This window comes from Mesoplodon densirostris, chromosome 4 (assembly GCF_025265405.1).
Source record: "Mesoplodon densirostris isolate mMesDen1 chromosome 4, mMesDen1 primary haplotype, whole genome shotgun sequence".
NCBI classification, from domain to species: Eukaryota; Metazoa; Chordata; class Mammalia; order Artiodactyla; family Ziphiidae; genus Mesoplodon; species Mesoplodon densirostris.
Genome location: NC_082664.1, coordinates 129,431,543 through 129,455,074, shown reverse-complemented (window position 1 = coordinate 129,455,074; position 23,532 = coordinate 129,431,543). Strand labels below are relative to the sequence as shown.

General features: G+C 40.1%; 1 protein-coding gene across 1 annotated transcript in view; it reads left to right on the top strand.

The window, feature by feature from the left end:
- The first annotated feature begins 2,306 nt into the window (after window positions 1-2,306).
- Window positions 2,307-23,532, top strand: part of SNX1 (sorting nexin 1) — a 36,798-nt gene continuing 15,572 nt past the window's right edge. Inside the window, exons 1-4 of the mRNA XM_060097203.1 lie at window positions 2,307-2,535; window positions 17,794-17,905; window positions 21,208-21,335; window positions 21,887-21,953. Of these exons, the coding sequence (XP_059953186.1) occupies window positions 2,377-2,535; window positions 17,794-17,905; window positions 21,208-21,335; window positions 21,887-21,953 (466 nt within the window). The 5' untranslated portion in view covers window positions 2,307-2,376. The remainder of the gene's footprint in view (window positions 2,536-17,793; window positions 17,906-21,207; window positions 21,336-21,886; window positions 21,954-23,532) is intronic.

Sequence of the window (23,532 nt, the reverse complement as noted above, 5' to 3'; positions counted from 1 at the left end):
TCCATCCATCCCTACAGTCAAATCTCAAACCTTTATTCGATACTTAATTTGCCAGGCTTGGTCTATAGACGCCAAGGATACGAAGATAGGACACGGCCCTTACCCTCAAGCAGCTCACAGACCTGTGAGGGAGCCAACCCCTGTTGAGGAATTTGCAGTTACGAACAAATGGAACCTTTTGTCAAAGTTGATGACAAGTTTCGTACCATCTCTATTTTATTTTTTAATAAATTTATTAATTTTATTTGTTTTTGGCTGCATTGGGTCTTCGTTGCTGCGCAGGTTTTCTCTAGTTGCGGTGAGCGGGGGCTACTCTTTGTTGCGGTGCGCGGGCTTCTCATCGTGGTGGCTTCTCTTCCTGCGGAGCACGGGCTCTAGGCACGCGGGCTTCAGTAGTTGTAGCATGCGGGCTGAGTAGTTGTGGCTCGCGGGCTCTAGAGCACAGGCTCAGTAGTTGTGGCGCACAGGCTTAGTTGCTCTGCGGCATGTGGGCTCTTCCCGGACCAGGGCTCGAACCTGTGTCCCCTGCATTGGCAGGCGGATTCTTAACCACTGCGCCACCAGGGAAGCCCTCATACCATGTCTATTGAGAGGAAAGTAAGAATTATCTTGCTGAATTATCCCATGATAACATCCCATTTATCTTTTTTAAAATAGATATTTATTGGAGTATAATTGCTTCACAATACCTGTTAGTTTCTGTTGCACAACAAAGCGAATCAGACATATGCATACACGTGCCCCCTTATCCCCTCCCTCTTGATCCTCCCTCCCATCCTCCCTATCCCACCCCTCTAGTTCATCGCAAAGCACCGAGCCAATCTCCTGGTGCTATGCTGCTGCTTCCCAGCAACCAACTGTTTAACATTCGGTAGTGTAGATGTCAATGCTACTCTCACTTTGCCCCAGCTTCGCCCTCCCACCCCATGTCATCAAGTCCATTCTCTATGTCTACCTCTTTATCCCTGCCCTGCATCTAGGTTCATCAGTACCATTTTCTTTCTTTTTTTTTTTTTTAGATTCCATATATATATGTCAGCATACGGTATTTATTTTTCTCTTTCTGACTTACATCACTCAGTATGACAGACTCTAGGTCCATCCACCTCACTACAAATAACTCAATTTCATTTCTTTTTATGGCTGAGTAACATTCCTCCAATTTATCTTTAAACTCTTGTCTAGCTGATTAGATTTTAGGCCCACCAGACAACCAGTGAATAATTTAGGTCCCAGGAAAATTTCATTCAGAGTTTAATAATTCCCCCGCCATCTGTTCCACTCCACTTACCCCACAGCAATTGAGAGGATAATTCTAACTTCCTTGTGATCAAATTTAGAACACTGAAGTCTCATCTCCTCTTTGAGGCGTCCCGCCTTCTCCAAACAGAATTGATGATCTCTTTTACTATGCTCCCACAGCACATTATAGCACTGTTCACTTACATGCCCATCTCCCTCAAGCACGTAGTGGGCCAGAAGCATCTTTATTTCTATATCTCAAACGCATAGCAGGGTGCCAGGCACACAGTAGATGCTCAATATATATTTCTTGAATTAACTAAATGTTGTTGAAAGAATGAATAGCAAAACTTTACTGTATCTGTTCAGAGACCTCAATCAAAAATATTTATTGAGGACTTCCCTGGTGGCGCAGTGGTTAAGAATCCGCCTGCCAATGCGGGGGACATGGGTTTGAGCCCTGGCCCATGAAGATCCCACATACTGCGGAGGAACTAAGCCTGTGCACCACAACTACTGAGCCTGCGCTCTAGAGCCCACGAGCCACAACTACTGAGACCGCGTGCCACAACTACTGAAGCCCATGCACCTAGATCCCATGCTCCTCAAGAGAAGCCACCTCAATGAGAAGCCCGCGCACCACAACAAAGGGTAGCCCCCCACTCGTGGCAACTAGAGAAAGCCTGCACACAGCGACGAAGACCCAAGGAAAGCAACAATTAAAAATATAAATAATTTAAAAAAAATGTTTATTGAAGCTCTATGTAGCCACTGTGCTTGGCATGGGTTGGTGGCACCAAGAGGTTTTCAGACTCGCTTCTTCATCTCCTTAAGAAGCCCGGTAGATAAAGCTATCTAGAGCACAAAGAACCGTTTAGAACATGCACGTCCCCGAGCGCCTCCTTTTCTGTCCCTTTGCCCCGTAGGTTAAGAGCTCTGCCCTGAGACCCAGGGTTTGGATTGGCTGGGCAGGAGCCACGTGTCGTCCCGCCCCGCCCCCAGCGCGTAGGCCCCGCCCCGCGCGCCCCGTGGGACTGGTAGCGGCCATCCCTCTCCGAGCCGCTGGAAAGCTTTGCTCGCGGCACTATCTCTTTATAAAGTTGTTGTTGCGGCTTCCGCCGTGGGTGGAGGAAGATGGCGTCGGGGGGTGGTGGCTGTAGCGCTTCGGGAAGACTCCCTCCGCCCTTCCCCGTCCTGGAGCCGGAGTCCGAGGGAGCGGTTGGGGGGTCAGAACCAGAGGCCGGGGACAGCGACACCGAGGGGGAGGATATTTTCACCGGCGCCGCGGAGGCCGTGAGTTCGCACCCTTCGGGGCAGGCGGACGGGCGCCCCCAAAGGAAAGCGAGGCTAAGCGAGGGTTGGGGAGGCTGGGCAGAGTGGGCCCGGCGAGACCTAATTACGTTGGTGACAGTAGTCGTGGCTTGGGTTCTAGATGAGCACCGAGACGTAGGGCCCGGCTTCCCCGCCTCTGGGCGGACGGTGAGGAGTTAGGGATGTGGTGGCTTCTCAGCTGAGGTCCCTGACAGCGAAGAGCCGCCGAGGCGGGCATTTGGCCCTGCCTTGCGGCCCCACGGACTCACGGGGCTGGTTTGCTGGTGGTTTCCTGCCGGGCTGATTTAATAGATCAAGATAAGGGGGTGGGGTGCAGACTTTCCTTTACCTCGCCTTACTGTTCCAAGGATGAATAATGTTATCTGGAGTTGGCCAGGATAGTGACCTGCTCACAAATCCTTTCGTTAGCGCCATCCTTACCGGTGATTACTAAAGGCCCTTTCTGGATCTTAGTCTAGGAGAATTAAGTTGACTCCTTTGATCTCTAGGAAAATCCTGCCAGATGTCGGTTGAAAAAAAGGTCCTGCCAGATAAATCACTACGTAGATCGAAAACTTTGTCCCTTTTTTTTGTGCCTAACTACCTCAGTGGGAGCAAATCTGTAAATGAGAGGAGGAAATGGTGTTTCCCATAGTAATATCCGGGTTTCTTATAAGAGTTAGGTATTGGAAAAAACTCATCTTTATATGTGGAATGTGGAAATCAGTAATCATTTCTGGAACCAGTGGAGATGTTTTTGGGCTGTTTCATAAGAATACTGACTCATACCACTTGATACAGTTAGTTCCAGGTTGAAAACTTCTTCAGTGCTAGGAGTGAATTTATGTATCTTTCTATCTTGGTTAATGCTTAGCTTCATAGTAGCTACTCAGTATATGAGTGACTAAATAAAACAGCTTTAAATTCTTTATGCAAGCATGTGTCTGAAAAAATTTGAGGCTTCTCTCATTTGAGTCAGAAAAAGGTTAAGTTTCTTGGCAATGTCTTCTGTGATAATCATTAGATTTTTCCGTTACTGTATTTAGGAATTAAGTCCATAATCCCAGCTCAAAAAGTATTTGCTTATGCTTATATAACAGCTCAGACTGTCAAATGAAGTCTCTGTTATTCTGAGAAATAACTCTTGCTGCTAATTTAGTTCTGTATCCCATTTAAAACAAACCTGTCTATTCCTTTAGTAATTCCCTCATAAGCCATGCAGAACAGCGACTGTTGATAACTGCTGAGATGGTAGATAGTCAGACTGAACATCTGAAAACAGAGACTCTGGCTCTGAAAGCAATTGGTCACATTGGTAAATGATGATTTATTTTTCAAAAAGGACCCTGGAAGGATGAGTTGTTATTTTCTAAAGTTCTCTAAGTAAGTTCAAGAGGTTGTGATTTGATTGGTCTCACCAGATTACTTCCCAGAGGCATCCACACTTGTCTCCTAAGATAGTGAAAATACTTTGACTAATTTCCATCTAAGGGAAGGAGGAGGGGGTCAGAATGAACTTGTTCTACCACAGAAAGCCAAATTATTTTTATTTAGATTTTGATCCAGGAAAATTGAGTTGCTGAGGGAATTAAAATGCCACCTGTAAGCCATTTTTTAGCAGCCTGTCCTGATGTTAATCTTCAGAAAGCCAAGACCCCAAGATTCCTCACTAGTTAAGCCGTGAATTTTTTGTTAAATAGTCAATACAAATTATATTACAATAAATGCTTTAGTTGTGAGCCAGTGTGAGAAGATGGATTGCAGTGCTTCTGTATCTTAAGGAACAAGATTGAAGAATAAAGTAATTAAGAAAGTGGGCTTTGAAGCCTGGTTTAAATCCAGGCTCTGTTACTTGCTGGCTTAACCTTGGGCAGGGTACTTATTTACTCTGTACAGTTTCCTCACCTGTAAAATGTGAATAGTAATAGTATTTACCTCCACCATTATTGTGAGGATTAAATTAGAATACCTGTAAAACACTTAGAACAGTTGAGCATTTTGTAAACTAGAATTACTCGAAGAATCAAAAAACCCACAAAATCTAATAATGAATTAGAAAAGTTAAATTAATTAATCTTAAAAATGGTTAATATAATTTATCAAAATCAAACTGGTAATAAGATTGATTTGATTAAAAGCCATCAAAGTAGGCACTTAATGACTTCAGTAGCATCCTACTGATTTAAGTTTATCTTCATACTGGGTTTTGTTGCATGTTGGAGGCAAAGAGAGGAGCATTAAAGAATTGAGAAGCAGAGGCGTATAAAATTTAAAACTCATTTTTGGTATGCATGTAATTTCCTGGACATTGATGTAACAGCTGCTGCTGTTAATCATCCCATCTGCTCTCTTTTAGAGCCCTAGAGGCTTTGTTAATATGGTAATAAAAATATGATTTGATTTCTAATGGAAAGAGCAGCCCCTGATATGCATTTTAGGATCTACAAACTAATTATTTGAATGGGATAGACTGGAGTTAAAAGGATTATTAAAACAAATCTGAAATCATTGCCTTAAGCCTGAAAACCAGCTTGTGGAAGTTCTGGTTCTTAAGAATACTCAAGACCTTATCTTCTTTATGCCTCTTACTTTGTGGACCTATGAATAAAAAGCTCTAAAATTTTAAATATATTATCGAATCTTTGATTGGACCTGAATCCAGATATGTATCTATTTAGTTAAAACTTTCTTAGTTCTAGGATAGGATTCATTTTTCCCTTAGTAAAAAGAGAGACTAAATTAGAGCCCCTTTTCGGTTCTTCTAATTCTTAAAATTGTTATATTAAAAAGACTAAATAGCATACATGTTTTTGCATCTCATTTGACCTCACTGGTCTTATTTGCATACTTCTAAACCGGAAAGGTAAAATTGAAGCAAGTTCTTTATCTGCCTTCCCAGAAGCTCTTATATGCCCATCTCTTTTTAGCAGTATGCCAGGACCACCATTAGATTTGTCCTCTGAATAAAAGAGGAGAACTGTGGTGGCCTTTTTCATGCTGAGAAAAAGGAGGGAAACATAGATTAATGATATCCTTGGTTCAGGTTTTGGCCAAATCTGGTAACTTCTTCATTTGATGATACATTATACCAATTAGATTTTTTTTCTCACCACTCATATTCTTAAATTGAAACCCTCGTAATTAGAGAAATGGCTAGAAAAAAAGAATAGGATAAGGACAAAATAGCAGGGGACTTGAAAATGAAAAGTCATATATTGAAAGAATTGTCTTTGGCTAATCAAGACTTATTTACATATTTCCACTGGTGTTCAAAGAACAATATCACTAGCCTTTATTGGTAGTCAAAAGCCAAGGATAGCAACTGGCTTCTGATTGACAGTGTTTTATGGACTATAGGGAATTATATAAACATAAGTTACATATTAACATTTAGACAGAAAAGGACATGGTATTTTTAGAATCCAGTCCTACATTTATGATCAATATAACATGTATCCTGAGGGGGAAACAAATCAGCTTTTTAAAAATTGTGGTATAAAACACACAACAAAATTTATCATCATAACCATTTTAAATTGTACAGTTCAGTAGTACTAAGTATACTCACATTTGTGTGAAACAGATCTCCTGCATTAAATAACAACTCCCCTTATCCCCCTCCCCTGGGCCCCTGGTAGCCACCATTCTACTTTCTGTTTCTATGAATTTGACTGCTTTAGATAACCTCATAAAGTGGACTCATCATACAGTATTTGTCTTTTTTGTGACTGGTTTATTTCACTTAGCACAGTATCCTCAAGATGCATCCATGTTGTAGCATGTATCATAATTTCCTTCCTTTTTAAGGCTGAATAATATTCCATCAAATGTATAGACCACATTTCATTTATCCACACATCCTTCAGTGGACATTTGGGTTACTTCTGCCTTTTGGCTCTATGAGTAGTGCTGCTATGGGTATGCAAATATCTCTTTGAGACCTTGCTTTCAATTCTTTTGGATATATACTCGGAAGTGGGATTGCTGGTCATAAGGTAGTTCTATTTCTATGTTTTTGAGGAACCTCCATACTGTTTTCCATAGCAGTTGCACCATTTTACAATGTTATCTCAGCTCTTTTTTAAGACTAGTTTATTTCCTTTTGAGTGCTTATAGGATAACTTTTTTAGATCTGGATATAAGTTGGTAATTTCATTAAAAGCTCTAAGGAAATTGATAGTTTAACTGGCTAAGATTTTAATTCTCTGTTCTGCAAAATGCATGGTGGCTATTCCCAAAGGTATAACATGTCCTCAGTAAGTTTCTTGATACTGTCCTTTCTCTGTTCCTAATCAGACTTCTTCTTTTTTAAAAAAAAAATAAATTTATTTATTTATTTATTTATTTATGGCTGTGTTGGGTCTTCATTGCTGCGCACGGGCTTTCTCTAGTTGCGGCGAGCGGGGGCTACTCTTTGTTGTGGTGCGCAGGCTTCTCATTGCGGTGGCTTCTCTTGTTGTGGAGCACGGGCTCTAAGCGTGCGGGCTTCAGCAGTTGTGGTGCGCAGGCTCAGTAGTTGTGGCTCGCAGGCTCAGTAGTTGTGGCACACGGGCTTAGCTGCTCCGCGGCAAGTGGGATCTTCCTGGACCAGGGCTTGAACCCGTGTCTCCTGCATTGGCAGGCAGATTCTTAACCACTGCACCACCAGGGAAGTCCCCTAATCAGACTTCTTAGAGTTAATCTATACAACAGTATTTTTAAACAGCTTTAATACTTAGTTTCTTTAGTTAATGGTATAGTCATTTACAACTAATATTAGTAAATAGTCATGGGTAACTGTTCTTCTAGTTTGTAGTATTTTCTGTAGGCATATTGTCTCAAGCACTTGTTTTTGGAGCTAACATCACACATCAAGTGGTCAGATCTGATCAAAAAATCAGAAGTTGAAATTACACATTTTTCACACAGGTCTGATACAGATGTTCTTGGAAAAGTCAGTAACTGGTGTTTTGTCTAAAGATTCATTTTAATGCTCAGCTCAAATTGTAAACTTCTAATAAGTTTAGATTTTCCTGAAGTACATAGACTCATTGGTTTCTTGATCATAGACTTATACTAGCAGTTAACCTATCTTTCAGGGTTATGGAGGAGAAGCTAACAAAAGTAGTTACAAAACACTTTTGGAGAAAGGGGCATGAGAGAAGACTTTTAAAGATGACTAATAAGAACCCAACTTAAAATGTATTTAAAATAAGAGTTGGGGGGGCTTCCCTGTGGCACAGTGGTTAAGAATCCGCCTGCCAATGCAGGGGACATGGGTTCGAGCCCTGGTCTGGGAAGATCCCACGTGCTGCGGAGCAACTAAGCCCATGCACCACAACTACTGAGCCTGTGCTCTAGAGCCCTCGAGCCACAACTATTGAGCCCACGTGCCACAACTACTGAAACCCGCGTGCCTAGAGCCCATGCACCACAACGAAGAGTAGCCCCCACTCACTGCAACTAGAGAAAACCCGCATGCAGCAACGAAGACCCAACTCAGCCAAAATAAAAAATAAATTAATTAATTAAAATGAAATAAAATTAGAGTTTGGGGCTTATGAGAGAAGCAACTAAGGTTGTGAACCGACTTCTAGGTTCTGTAGGGAGTTGCTGCCCCTTTACTTACTCAGATGTCAGTGTAACTCTAATGACTTGGTCACTTGCGATTCATTTGGCTGGGAGAAGGGAGAGGAAAAAGAACACTCTAATTTCTTTCCCTTGGTCCTCAAAGCTTCTCAGCACTCTTCAGTAACTGCTGTCATAAATAAATCATGAGTAGTTGATAGTTACTAGAGCAAGTAGCCATAAGTATCTCATCTCCAGGAAAAGCCTGTTGCTCAACTTTGTCTGGCTTATTCTTTTGCTTAGTCAAATGGACAGCTGGGGCTTCGTTTTGCTTTCAGAGCAGATTTGAACTGGGTTTGTTCTGCTTTTTCAATTTAGAAGCTAATGCACCATTAGTACTCTGATCCTTCTTCAGTTCCAGGCCCTTCCAAGTTATATTAGTTTGAGACCCCAAAAATTTGGTATGGAAGTTACACCAGAGGATTCAGTAGAATGTCTGTAGCTAAATTTTGGTAGATCATGGATGGCCTTTCACTTTGAGGTCTCTACTGCACTTGCTCATGGTTTTCCTTTGCTAGCTCAGTGGTCAGTTTCAGGCTCATTTTCCCCACCCTTCTAACTCCCCCTTTTCCATTTTCATTAGTCCTAGAGGAACTAGCTCAGAGGTTCTCTACCTTTTTTGTGTCATGGACCCATTAGCAGTCCAGGGAAGTCTGTGGACCCATTCTCAGAATAATGTTCTTAAATGTATAAAATATATAATATTACAAAGGAAACCAATTATACTAAAATGTAATTATCAAAACATTAGAACAATTTTATGTTATATGCTTTTTTATACATGTTTTTTTTTCTTTTTTTAAAATTATTATTATTTTTTTTAATTTATTTATTTACTTTTGGCTGTGTTGGGTCTTCGTTTCTGTGCGAGGGCTTTCTCTAGTTGTGGCAAGCTGGGGCCACTCTTCATCGCGGTGCGCGGGCCTCTCACTATCGCGGCCTCTCTTGTTGCAGAGCTCAGGCTCCAGACGCACAGGCTCAGTAGTTGTGGCTCACGGGCCTAGTTGCTCCGCGGCATGTGGGATCTTCCCAGACCAGGGCTCGAACCCGTGTCCCCTGCATTAGCAGGCAGATTCTCAACCACTGCGCCACCAGGGAAGCCCCTATATGCTTTTTTTAAAATGCTTTAAGTAATATCTAGGGATAGGTCTAATAACTTCCGTGATTTTTAAATTGAGATGAGCATAAATGATATTTTAAGGTCTGTAATAACTGTAATATCAAATAAAAATACCTAATTTTTATTAGCTATGTCTCAGGTACTGCTACTACTCATGGTTTGTTGCCTGTCTTTATAATTGAAGAAAATGCTGAATTTCAGTTAGAGGTTAGTGAAAGGTAAATTGTAATTTTATTCCCATTTAAATTCATAGGCCCAATTCTCAATTCTGTGGCTCATGGACCCCACATAAGAATCCCTACTTTAACTCCTTACATTATGAGAGGGTGTAATACTGTGAAATTATTTAGGTTAGTTAGATATTCACCCAGTTTGTAGAGTAAGATGTACCAAATCCAGGGGACACTTAATGTCCATTCTCCTAAGCACAGAAACTTTTAGTGCACCTGTGCCATTTTTGAAACATGGTGTGGGAGAGGAGTCACTGCCTGCGGTAGGCAGAATGACTTCCCCCTCCAGCATGTCCACTCCGATTCCTGGAACCTGTGAGGGTCTTAGGTTACAAAGCAAAGGGTAAATTTGAAGTTGGGATTAAGGTTGCTAATCAGCTGACTTTAAAGTAGGGAAATTATCCTGGATGATCTGAGTAGGCCCAGTGTAACCACAAGGATCCTTTAAAAATGGAAGAGACAGAGTCACTACCTTCAGAAGAAAGGCACAGAGAGATGTAACATTGTTGGCTTTGAAGATGGAGGAAGTGGGCCATGAGCCAAGGAATGTAGGCAGCTTCTAGAAGCTAGAAAGAGCAAGGAAACAGATTCTCCCCTAGAACCTCCAGAAAGGAATGCAGCCATGATGATACCTTGATTTTAGCTCAGGGAGACCTGTATTGACTTCTACAGAACTATAAATGAATAAATTTCCATTGTTTAATCTGTTAAATTTGTGATAATTTGTCACAGCCATGATAGAAAACTAATACACTGCCCCACTTAGCTCATTTCTCCCCAGAAGTAAAGGTGGCAAAAGGAGCAGTATTTCATGCCAAGGTCTTCCAGTGTAAGTTTGTTTTTTTTTTTTGGCTGCGTTGGGTCTTTGTTGCTGTGTGCGGGCTTTCTCTGGTTGCGGGGAGCGGGGGCTACTCCGTTGCAGTGCGCGGGCTTCTCATTGCGGTGACTTTTCTTGTTGCGGAGCATGGGCTGTAGGCGCGCGGGTTTCTGTAGCTGTGGCACACGGGTTTAGTTGCTCCGCGGCATGTGGGATCTTCCCAGGCCAGGGCTCAAACTCGTGTCCCCTGCATTGGCAGGCAGATTCTTAACCACTGCACCACCAGGGAAGCCTTACCTGGGTAATTTTTAAAGACTTCGTGACTGCCGTTTTATCATCTGGGTATAACTTCTGGGGTTGACTTATTCCTAATTGTCCGTTCCTTGTCACACAATTCCGTAGCTCCATCTTGCCTTAACTAAATTATCCAAATTTTTCATTGGAAAATGAGTATGTACTCAGTTTTCCAGGAGCACTGTTACTTGAGCTTTTTATTTGGATTCATCCTCTAAATGCAATTGAGTATTTCAATTGTACTACCTTCTGAGGTCCCTTGAACATAATGCAAAGATTCTGCCTGGAGCAAAGAGCAATTGAGCAACATGAGGAAGAATCAAAACTGGTTAACCTAAACAGAAGATACCCGGAGTCACAGCAGTACTTTTCAGTACTGAATGGCTGTGTCAGCTCTGGGGGACAGGAAGCCCACATCTGTCCTTCCCTGACCTAAGAAAATTTCATTAGCAGCCTGAGCCTCATGGTTTGAAGCCAGTAATTGGCAAGGAATACCCGTTTGCTCTTAACACAAGTGCTGTCTTGCTGGCATATCTTTCTACTGACTCTCTGAGAATTAGGATTAGGCTGTCTGAGTGCTCTTGTAATTACAAACAGAAGCACAAGAACCCAGAGAATACTGTTCCTCTGAGCCCTTCCTTAGACAGCCAAAATGATTGAAGACACATCGACATATGGACTGGTGGTGAGCACTGAAGATGCAGTTGCCTATAGAATTCAGACTTAAAGAGGAATAAAAAGGAGAGAGCATCATATGTCATGGTCGTACGCTCTGGCATTACAGATATAAAACAACTATATTTTTTATTTATTTATTTTTTTGTGGTATACGGGCCTCTCACTGTTGTGGCCTCTCCTGCTGCGGAGCACAGGCTCCGGATGCGCAGGCTCAGCGGCCATTGCTCACGGGCTCAGCCGCTCCGCAGCATGTGGGATCTTCCTGGACCGGGGCACGAACCTGTGTCCCCTGCGTCGGCAGGTGGACTGTCAGCCACTGCGCCACCAGGGAAGCCCACAGCTATATTTTTTAAAAAGGAAAGGGAATGGGGATAACATTTGCAAAAAAATGTTTAACTGTTTTCAGTAATCATAGTAGTTGGTGATAGTATCAGCATTGTTATCCTGAGACTGTAATGTGGGATAAATCAAGTGAATACTTACGAGACAGTCTAATCCTATCATCCACTGTGTTCTTGAGAATCAGAATTCTTATATGAAAGAAAGGAGACTTGAAATTTGTAGTCTTGATATTTGAATGGAAAATGTCAGTATGAACACATGAAACATTTTAAAAACATGTGTGTATCTATATCTATCTACTGAAAAGCTCTAGAAACACCGATGAACCCAGGTACCTCTGAATACCCCTAGTGCTCAGATTGTGGTCTTGAAATACTATTTCAAGAAACCAGGGCTTCTTGTTCTCGTAGAACAGGCTGATTTCAGGTGTGAGGTAGGAAACGTACAAAAAAAGCCTGGACAATCTTGTCATTACAGATAACAAGGAAGCTGTCAAAGACTACAGGGTCACGTCAAAAATACTCAGAGCCAGGCTTCCCTGGTGGCACAGTGGTTGAGAGTCCGCCTGCTGATGCAGGGGATGCGGGTTTGTGCCCCGGTCCGGGAAGATCCCACATGCCGCGGAGCGGCTAGGCCCGTGAGCCATGGCCGCTGAGCCTGCACGTCCAGAGCCTGTGCTTCGCAACGGGAGAGGCCACAACAGTAAGAGGCCCGCGTACCGCAAAAAAAAAAAAAAAAAAAAATACTCAGAGCCAACTTGAAGAGGTTCCCACTGGCCAAAGATGGAATGATTTGAGCTTAAGTAATGATGATAACGACCATGAATTGCAACACATAAAATATATATGAATTGTAAAACAGTATGGAAGTTTCTTAAAAAACTAAAAATGGGCTTCCCTGGTGGCGCAGTGGTTGAGAGTCCGCCTGCCGATGCAGGGGACACAGGTTCGTGCCCCGGTCCGGGAAGATACCACATGCCGCAGAGCGGCTGGGCCCGTGAGCCATGGCCGCTGAGCCTGCGCGTCCGGAGCCTGTGCTCCGCAACGGGAGAGGCCACAACAGTGAGAGGCCCGCGTACCGCCAAAAAAAAAAAAAAAAAACTAAAAATGGAACTACCATATGACCCAGCAATTCTACCTGGGTGTATATCCATAAAACACTAATTTGAAAAGATAATGCACCCCAATGTTCGTAGCAGCATTATTTACCATTGCCAGGATATGCAAACAACCTAAGTGTCCATCAACAGATGAAGGGATTAAGATGTGGTTAAAAAAAAAAATATATATATATATATATATATATACACACACACACACACACACAATGGAATACTACTCAGTCATAAAAAAATGAAATTTTGTCATTTGCAACAATAGGAATGGACTTGGAGGGTATTATACTAAGTGAAATATGTCAGACAGAGAAAGATGAAAGACAAATACTGTATGATATCACTTATATGTGGAATCTGAAAAATACAACAAACTAGTGAATATAACAAAAAAGAAGCAGACTCATAGATATAGAGAACAAACTAGTGGTTACCAGTAGGGAGAGGGAAGGGAGAGGGGTAGTATAGGGATAGGGAATTAAGAGGTACAAAGTACTATGTATAAAATAAATTATAAGGATATATTGTATAACACAGGGAATACAGCCAATATTTTATAATAACTATAAATGGAGTATAACCTTTAAAAATTGTTAATCACTGTTCTGTACACCTGTAACTTATACAATATTGTACATTAACTATACTTCAATAAAAAATAAACTTAAAAAATTTCATCACAGAAAATAGTTTTATCTATTGCCTAGAAAGTTAGCCCCCTTCAGAGTTTTGTGACTTACTATTAAGAGATTTTTAAAATATGGATTATAAAGCAAGCCTTATTTTTAGTATTGATTTTGTCACTCTGTAATCAGTGTGCCTCCGCCCCCAAAAATGTGTCCTTCCTAAAATTTAAACTGTTGCTTCAAAATTAGCTTTTTAATATAAATCATTCCTTAATACTGATGAAAATTAACCTTTTAACCTTGGGCATGGCATATGAAATATGTTATGTTTTAATGCCAGGTGGCTATTTATTTTGTTGAGAAGTAAGCTATTATTATAAACTCTAGTCTCATGGAAGACTTGTTTTCTATTAACAGTCCTGTATAAATGTTGGGTACCATGAACAGGGGTTCATTTCTTCTTATCCTTAAAAATAGTTCTGCTCAGCTTCTCTTGCATTTGATTTTAAGTAAAACTTGAGAATATGCCTCAAAGGACAACTGTGTGCTGGGTACTCTTCAGCCTAAAGAAATAGGCCGGTGCCAATCCAAATCAGTCAATTGAAAATAAATTTGCTAAGATCAAAAATAAAACAAAGAGAAAAGAGATAAAATTGGGGGCGTGGGTACTGTACAATATGCCGGAGAGAGAGTTAACATACTTATGTAAGAGAAGTGTACATCTAAGTAACGCTAACTTAGCATAAAAAATGGGCAAAGGACATCAAAACACATCACAGGGATTCAGATGGCCAGTAAACATGTGGGAACAAGACAACTTATAACTAGTTAACCTACAAAGATTTTTTAGAGAGAGGGAGAATGCTTAATGTTGCTATGGTGGTGTGGGGTGGGGGCCTGGGGCTGGATGCAAATTGTGATCTTTCTGGAAGGGAGCTTAGTAGAGCCTTTGAAAATTTCATTGAATAATTCTGCTTAAGAATCTATCTCAAGGAAATAATCGGATGTAGACTTATATATAGGGATAGACATCACCATATTTTTTGTGATGATAAAAATAAAAACCTGGAAACTGTCTAAATGCCCATCATTAGGGAAATGACTATGTTGTAGTATACCTATATGATAGAGAGTTAAGTCACTAAAAGTGGGATTTTTGTACAACCTTAATGACATGAAAAAACTGCTCAGATGGCAAAAGGGGCAAAAACAGAATACAAAGTTTTATGTACATAGATTAACTTTATAAAAGAACTACTGAGGAAAAATTAGAATAGTAAATACAATAATCAGTCTAACTATGTTCAGCTTTCCTAGAACTCAGCCTTGAGTGGTTTTTGGAATGGAGTCCCAGAGTATATTTGAGGAGCAGTTTTCTATTCTCAAAGGTAGTTGTTACCTAGCTTACTAAGAGTGCACAAGCTTTTGTTTTCATCACAGTTCTAGTCAAGCAGCGTGTGGTTTGGGCTTGAAGGGTATCTGGTAGAGGAAGAATGACAAGTAGTTTTGCTCTAGTTGTCACCGCAGTATCCCATCCATCTGGATCTGTCTTTTCTGATTAGTATAGGGAAAGACAGACTGCTATTCTTTTGTTTTTTTGATTGAAGTATAGTTGATTTACAATGTTGTGTTCGTTTCTGGTGTATAGCAACTTGATTCAGTTATACGTGTGTGTGTGTGTGTTTGGTTATATATGTGTATATATTCTTTTTCATGTTCTTTTCCATTGTGGTTTATTATAAGATATTGAATATAGTTCCCTGTGCTATATAGTAGGACCTTGTTGTTTATCTATTTTATATATAGTAGTTTTTATCTGCTAATCCCAAACTCCTAATTTATCCCTTCCCCATCCCCTTTCCCCTTTGGTAACCTTAAGTTTGTTTTCTGTGTCTGTGAATCTGTTTCTGTTTTGTAAATAAGTTCACTTGTATCATATTTTAGATTCCACATGTAAGTGATATATTTGTCTTTTTCTGTCTAACTTCACTTAGTATGATAATCTCTAGGTGCGTGCAATATGGCTGAGTAGTATTCATTGTATATATATACCGCATCTGCTTTATCCATTCATCTAGCAGTGGACGTTTAGGTTGCTTCCATGTCTTGGCTATTGTAAATAGTGCTGCTGTGAACATTGGGGTGTGTGTATCTTTTCGAATTAGAGTTTTCTCTGGGTATATGCCCAGGAGTGGGATTGCTGGATCATATGGCAACTCTACTTTCAGTTTTTTAATGAACCTCAATACTGTTTTCCATAGTGGCTGCACCAATTTACATTCCCACCAACAGTGTAAGAGGGTTCCCTTTTCTCCACACCCTCTACAGCATTTGTTATTTGTAGACTTTTTAATGACGGCCCTTCTGATCCGTGTGAGGCAATACCTCATTGTAGTTTTGACTTGCATTTCTCTAATAATTAGCGATGTTGAGCGTCTTTTCATGTGCCTGTTGGTCATCTGTATGTCTTCTTTGGAGAAATGTCTATTTAGGTCTTCTGCCCATTCTTTGATTGGGTTGTTTGGTTTTTTGTTATTGAGTTGTATGAGCTATTTGTATATTTTGGAAATAAAGCCCTTGTCGGTCTCATCGTTTGCAAATATTTTCTCCCAAACAGACTGCTATTCTAGCATTGCTCCAGAACATTTTCTTAATCTTTAAACTTCCAAGTTTAGATGATAAAACAGAAATAGAAAGGTGGCTTTATTCATCTTCGTATCACAAGAATGGGTTCTTCTCGGTGTTGTTAAAAATGGGTAAATTCTAACCTGTTCTTTTCCTGTTGCTTTAGTCTCTGGTGAGCTACTAGTAAATTAAATTTATGTGTGTTCTTAATGTATCTGAGTTTTAATCTCTCTTAGATCTCCATCTAGAGGCGACTGGCATTAGTGGGAACTGAATTAAAAGACATCAGATGGCTTTTTATGAGATTCCCTATACTGTACAAGAGCACAAGAGCATGTATAGGATGGTCGTGTGTAAGACATGTAAGAAAGTAGTTGGCAAGTTAAGAGGCAAAAGGGAAGTGTAGGGTTTGGTTTTGCCCTATTATTTGTTGTCTGTGTCTCGGCAGTGATTTTTTTTTTTTTTGGTTGTTTTTTAAGATTGTGGAAGCAGCTAGAAGACAGGATCACTGTCTCTAACCGAATTGGTAACATTTAAGCATATACAACTAAAAGCTCATTAAATTTTATTAGCGTAGAAAATTTTGTTGTTTGCTAGTATAAATCTACATATTGGTAACAGTTTCTTTCCCTGAGGGTGGCACCAGTACTGGGATGGAGCTGTTTGCATGACAGATTCAAAGTACCCAAAAAATCTGTCATTTCACTTTGTTCTTTTGGGTCAGAAAGGGCCTGTTTCCAAGGAACAAACACCCTCAGGTTTGTTAAGGAAATGTTTCATAAAAGATTCCTTAAGTCAGGTCTTTTAACTGATTTGGCCTTGGGGTCTGACTTCAAAACCCTCTAATATGACACCATGGCTTTTGAAATCAGATTCTCAGCTTTCTGTTCGTTTTCTACACAATCCAGCTTTGTTCACTCTGGTACCGGTCTGGGGCCTCACCCCACACTAGCTTGCGGCTGATCACTGAGCTTTTGATAAAGGTCATGGACTGACTGTATTTTCACCATGTGCCCATAGGCTAAGCATGGTTGGTTTTTCTTCTGCTAGCCTGACACGAGTCTGGTTGAAAATTGTGTCTCTATAAGTTAAGGATGAAAAGATAAGTTATATTTACAAACAACATTAAAGTGTCATACCTTCCTTTGCCTGTCAGGAGGGTCGGTAATATCCACATAACTGGGCTTCAGTGAATGGTTCAGCCAAGGCCACAAAATAAGTCAGGATCAGAGCTTGATTTATGGTCTCTAGTGTGGTGTCCTGGACACTAGAATGTGCCCTGTCAGCATTTGAAAGAATAAAGGTCATCAACTGAGGAGAAATGCATTTGGACAGGTTCTTTTGAAAATTATCTTTGTATACACATACCCATGTTGACATCATGTGCTTTGGGGTAGGGCATTTCAGCAGGGTTATAGTGTTAGAAATTAACCCTAAAATGTGTGAGTTTATTTTAGCTCTGTGATCACTCAGGCCACACTTACATCACTAATAATGATTTGCTGCTTATTAAACTGGCTGACTAGTGATCCTGTCTTCCCCTAAACACCTGAGGGAGCAACCGAGGGGTGCATCAGAAGTCACTTTCTAGGTTGGTTTGTTTTTTGGTGGTTTTTTTGGCCGTGTGGAGCAGCATGGGGGATCTTAGTTCCCTAACCAGGGATTGAACGTGTCCCCTGCAGTGGAAGTGCAGGGTCTTAACCACTGGACCACCAGGGAAGTCCTCTAGGTTTGTTTTTAATGGTACAATTTTATTCAGAGTATTCAGAGTATTTCTTTGTTTTCAGAGTAAGCTGCAGTCTCCAAAGAGAATTGCTTCCCTCCTTGCCATCAACAGTGGCTCCAAAGAAAATGGGATCCATGAGGAACAAGACCAAGAGCCACAGGATCTCTTTGCAGGCAAGTATGGACTCATAACTTAAGCTAGGAATCTTCTAAGTTGCTGAGTTAAAGTAAAAAGCTGTATATATATGAGAAACACAATTCTACGTAAGATACTATTGTGGAGGATTCCAAAACATAATAAAAGGCAGTACCTGCCATCACGATTCTTACAGGTTTAGGGAGTAAGACATAAACATACAGTTATTTAAGAATGTGATTTAGACAAATTGTTAAACAATAATATAAATGTGGCCAGAGGACTGATAGAAATATTAGGTCACAGGAGCTCAGAGGGGTCTGAGGTGAGACTAAAGCAGTGGTTTTAGACTTTTATGACCAAGACTCATAGTATGAAATACATTTTGTGTCATAATCCAAAATATTTATGCACTTGTATAAAACTGAAAGTTTTATTAAATGACTTGCCTTTACTACCCTCCATACAATCTGAAATTTTCTGTTGTTTCTCTTTGTTTTAAATGCTGTTTGTAACCCACTGAATCACTGTCACAATTCCCCAGTGAACAACAACCTGCAGTTTGAAAAATACTAGTATAGAACAGAGTTTCTCAATCTTGGCACTATTAACATTTTGGGCCCAATAATTTTTTGTTGAGAGGGACTGCCCTGTTCTCAACAAAAGGTGGTCCTTCCCCTGCACCACCCCCAAAGACATTCAAAGACATTTGGCAATGGTTGGAGACGTTGTTTGTCACACCTTGCAGTGCTGCCGGTATCTGCTGAGTAGAGGCCATGGATGCTGCTAAACACCCCACAGTACACAGACAGCCCCTCACCAAAAAGAATTATCCAGCCCAAAATATCAGTAGTGCCCTCATTGATAAGCTCTGCTCTAGAGTGATCTTGTAAGACTTCTTGGAAGAAGCAGGATTTATGTAGGAAAAAGAGAAAGGGTGTAAATGGTTAGGCAGGAAGTATATGGTGTGTTTGAGGGGCAGTCAGTAAACTCAGTGGGCCAAAACAGGGGCTTCTTAGAGATGCCATGGAAGATAAGTCTGGAAAGGTTGTTTAGGAGGATTTTGGATAACAGTAATAATTAGAATTTGAATTTTCATCCTAATGCCAATTAAGAGCCATTGGTAGTTTTGAGTAAGGAAAGTGATATGGGCAAAGTGAGGAAAGACTGACCTGGTAGAATTATTATATAAAATGGATTGCAGTGGACAAAGACTGGAGATGTCAGAAGGCAATCACAAATTAATTCAAGAATGAAATGGTAAAGACCAAAAATAAGGTAATGGAAATAGGAAAAGAAAGGTGAAAACTTTTCAAAAACTGAAATCAACAGAACCTGGTGTTGTGATTGGATATAACGGGTGTCCAAAAATAAGGATTGAAGACAGTCAAAAGTTTCAAGCCCAAGGATTAGGAAGAAAATGGTACCATTTTGAGAACTACATTCTACAGAAGAAACTAGCTTTGAGTTGGAAGGTGGGGAGAGTGAGTTTGGGTTTTAGATATTTTAAATTTTAAATGTGGGGATCAACTTCCTAGAGGTGGTAATTGAAACTGCCATGTGAATGAGACCCTCAAAGGAGAGAATGATAAGGAAGGGAAGAGATGAGAGGGTGGACTTGGGAAGGGAAGATCTTGGGAGGACTCTCACATTTGAACTCAGTGCAAAATTAATACGTGACAAGGGAAGAAGAGGTTAGAAGAAGGAATATAAAGATTTCAAATATTTTCCAATTCCTTTCCTCTCTGAAACTTAAGTGCCCACTGTTCATTCTGCTAATGTTTACATTTTGGATAAAATTTCTGGAGGAGAAATGCAAATAATGAATCATCTAGTTATATGGCAGACTGCAAAGAAGGTTTTTCTATCTTTGGGAACTTAACATTTATATGATTTGCCCTTTAAGAAGACCTGAAATCTTGGTGTGACTGAGTTACCCCCATGGTTGGGTTTTATATATGAACATGTAGAAGATCTTTATTAGGGACATATTTATTGCTGATGAAGGTTCTGATTTACTTCATTCCCCAACTGTTTTCATAAGCAGCCAATGACTGCCTCATTACTAAGAAAGGAACATAAGATATCTATAGAAAGGAATGCCTACAGTGATACATTTAGTTTAGGACTCGAGTAGTTTCTCAGATATTTCAGTTATTGACTGTGGAAATTTAAATGTTCTGATACTTTCTACATGATTAGTTCAGTGATGGTCAGAATCTCTGTGATGGAGTCCAGTGGCTCTTCCATTACTCTTGTCAAGAGTACAAAGAAAAAAGCATTTTTGATGTAAGTTTTGTCACATTTGTCACAGGACTCTCAATAAAACATGCACAGCTCTTCAAAAGGCTTTTAGTAGCACTCTAATAAGCCAAAGGTTTTAAATGTTTAAATTCCTGTTACGTTTTCAATCACATTTATTGGATTGGATAACTTAATTATTTATGTGGTGCCTGCATGATATGAATTTCTTAAACATACTTTAGCTGGTTGCTTGCTTCAAAGAATCCTATCACCCTAGCATGTTCATTATGCATACTTTTTGTGTGGTTTGTACTCCTACAGTAGGGCCAGATTATATTACCACCTCTCTTTTTCTGATGAGGAAAAGAATCCTGATAGGATTCCGACAGTCTGGCAACCTTGTTTATAGACATGATTAACTTTTAATGGTAATAACATTGATCTAGGACCTGGTTATGCCTTATAGACCCCTCTGTCTGGTTTCATTTTAGCTCCAAATGAAAGTCTAGAAAAGAAAAAGAAACAGTTATCTTTGAATTCCCTAAGGCTAGAATTGAATACTTACTGATCAGGCCAAACCCTAATGGATATTTATATTTTTCTTTATTAAAAAGAAAAAAAAATCTCAGTTATTTAGGCTTTGAACTTCTAGCTCCATTGCTCCAAGTTGAGAGTGCATTCTTATTATTTGCCTAAGAAATTGTAATGCCTAAAAATGGTACATAATGCTCTTTTAAAAGTCCCCTCCCTAGAACACTTAGGGAATGGGTTGTTCTGTTCAGCTGAGATTTTCCTAGACAAAGACAGCTCTTTAGCACTTTTTTTAAAACTATTTTGATTAGAAAGATTTTCAGATATTGCAATATTTTTTATCCCCCTTGGACAGCATATATTAAACATAACTTAATCTCTGCAAGATGATCTAAAACTGTAATTGTGAACATTCTTAAACTGTGGTAAAACAACAGTGTCATCCTCAGATGTGGCAAACAGTACTTTTCCCCCAGTGTTAACTGCATTTGTATCTTAGGTCCATTTTTTCTAGCTTACAGTTTTTCTGACTCTTCTTTCATTATAAAATATCAACTATTTTTAGATGCCACAGTGGAGCTATCCCTGGACAGCACACAAAATAATCAGAAGAAGGTGCCAGCCAAAACACTCATTTCTCTTCCTCCACAGGAGGCCACAAATTCTTCTAAGCCCCAGCCAAGCTATGAGGAGGTGAGAATTTGTGCTGTTGGTCTTCTTTTAGATGTTTAGGACTGTGCTACCAGTCTGAAGTTCAGTTGAGTTTGAACCTTGATATAACATGTATGACTCTTGAAGAAGACTCTTATGGTTAATGGACAGCCAAAATCCAATGAAGAACTCTTTTCTGGGCAGAGTATCTGTTACCCAGAAGATGGCACAGAGGCTTTCAATGGTCATTAACGATACTTAGTGTCCGAAGCTCCCATATTCAAGAGTATAGTGTCTCCTCATTCCCTCCTTAGCCTGACAGAGGCAAGTCTTCCAAAACCTAGTAATTATTTGTTATGATCAAAATAATGTTTTAAGAGAATAGATGTAACAAAGACCTTCACGCAAGCTCCGACTTAAAGTAGTGGAAGTTGCTTCATCAAGATTGTTGGGAATGGACAGAGCTGAACACTGATGTGTAGAAGGATATATCTATATCTAATATATGTTATTATACTGATGTAATGTTAATGCAGAGTAAAATTAATATAGCCTTTTTTGGGGTATCTCACGATTTGTCTTCTCTTTAAAAGCTAGAGGAAGAAGAACAGGAAGACCAATTTGACTTGACAGTTGGTATAACTGATCCTGAGAAGATAGGTAAGTGTACTTGGGACTCCCTGTGATGTTAGGATATGGCTGTGGAAAGCACAGTTAGCTAATTTCTTAATGGTTACCTCCAGAGCTGAACTAGCTAGTATGAAATACTTCATCATTATCTTTCCTATGAAACTATGCCCCTTGCTATGCTTTCAAGGCCAGAAACAGCAGTTACCAGTACTTATTTAGGCCTTTTCTGGCTTAAGAAAGAAAAATTAGAAAATCAAATATTATTCGAATCCCTTTTTAAAAACCCAAAATGGGCTTCTCGCACAGAGTTGTTGACACCATTTTATTCCCTCTTGAGATCATAAATTCCATTTAAGCACCCTAAAAACACATGTTTTAAAATCTTGGGATGCTGGATTTATTTTTCCTTCAAGAAATTTGTATTTCTTGTTACATATCTTTTTACTATGTACTCTTGATATTCTAATAAAGTGGGGAAATCTGCATCTCTCTTTCACAGGTAAAGATTAAAGAACCCAGGTTGAATTTTGATCAAATTGAAATTAGATTTTCAAAAAGCACAATACTTAACTTTGACCAGAATGTGGATTTTTAGGATAGCCTTCCTGTGTCCCAAGCTTGTGAGACCTTTTAGTGAGCGGAGAGCAATAGGCCTCGACTTTCCTTGTTCCAGGTATAGTCCCTAAGAGAAGAGGCTGCACAGAGCTTTTTCCTCCTATTAAGTAGGGGTGATATTTGTATGGTTAAGAGGAAAAATGTGATTTCCAACCCTTTGTCTATTCTGAACTAGGAACAAGAATTTTAAAAATCTAATTAGACTTTATGCCAAAATGGTTTGTCGTTAAACTGTAGAGTTTTACTTTTCCTAGACTGGTGCACTGGTAGGATGTTTATGAGCATCTTATACAATTCCCTCATCCACCAGTAGAGGAAATTGAGAACCAGTAAATGAAATGTAGCCTTCCTGTCAGGTCACAATGTATGGCCCGTGGTAGAACCTGGACCAGAATTTTGGATTACATGTTTAGGATTCTCTCTTGCCTCTCTAATACTTATGAATATTCTATATGCACATTGATTTTAGGCTAGTTATTATCTGCTTTAAATCCTTGGTAGAGAGCTTCCCTGGTGGCGCAGTGGTTGAGAGTCTGCCTGCAGATGCAGGGGACACAGGTTCGTGCCCCGGTCCGGGAAGATCCCACGTGCCACGGAGCGGCTGGGCCTGTGAGCCATGGCCGCTGGACCTGCGTGTCCAGAGCCTGTGCTCCGCAACGGGAGAGGCCACAATGGTGAGAGGCCCACGTACTGCAAAAAAAAAAAAAAAAAAAAAAAAAAAAAAAATCCTTGGTAGAATAAAATAAATTATTAGTAAATAAAACTAATTGTTTTAACATTTAAAAGTCACGATATTTGTACCAGGAGAGGGAGGGAGTGTGTTAGTTTCCTAGGACTTCTGTAACAAAGTACCACAAACAGGGTGGCTTAAAACAACAGAAATTCATTCTCTCAGAGTTCTGAAGGCCAGAAGTCTTAAGTCATGGTGTTGGTGAGGCCATGCTTCCTCTGAAGGCACTAGAGAAGGACTGTTCCGTGCCTCTCTAGCTTTTGG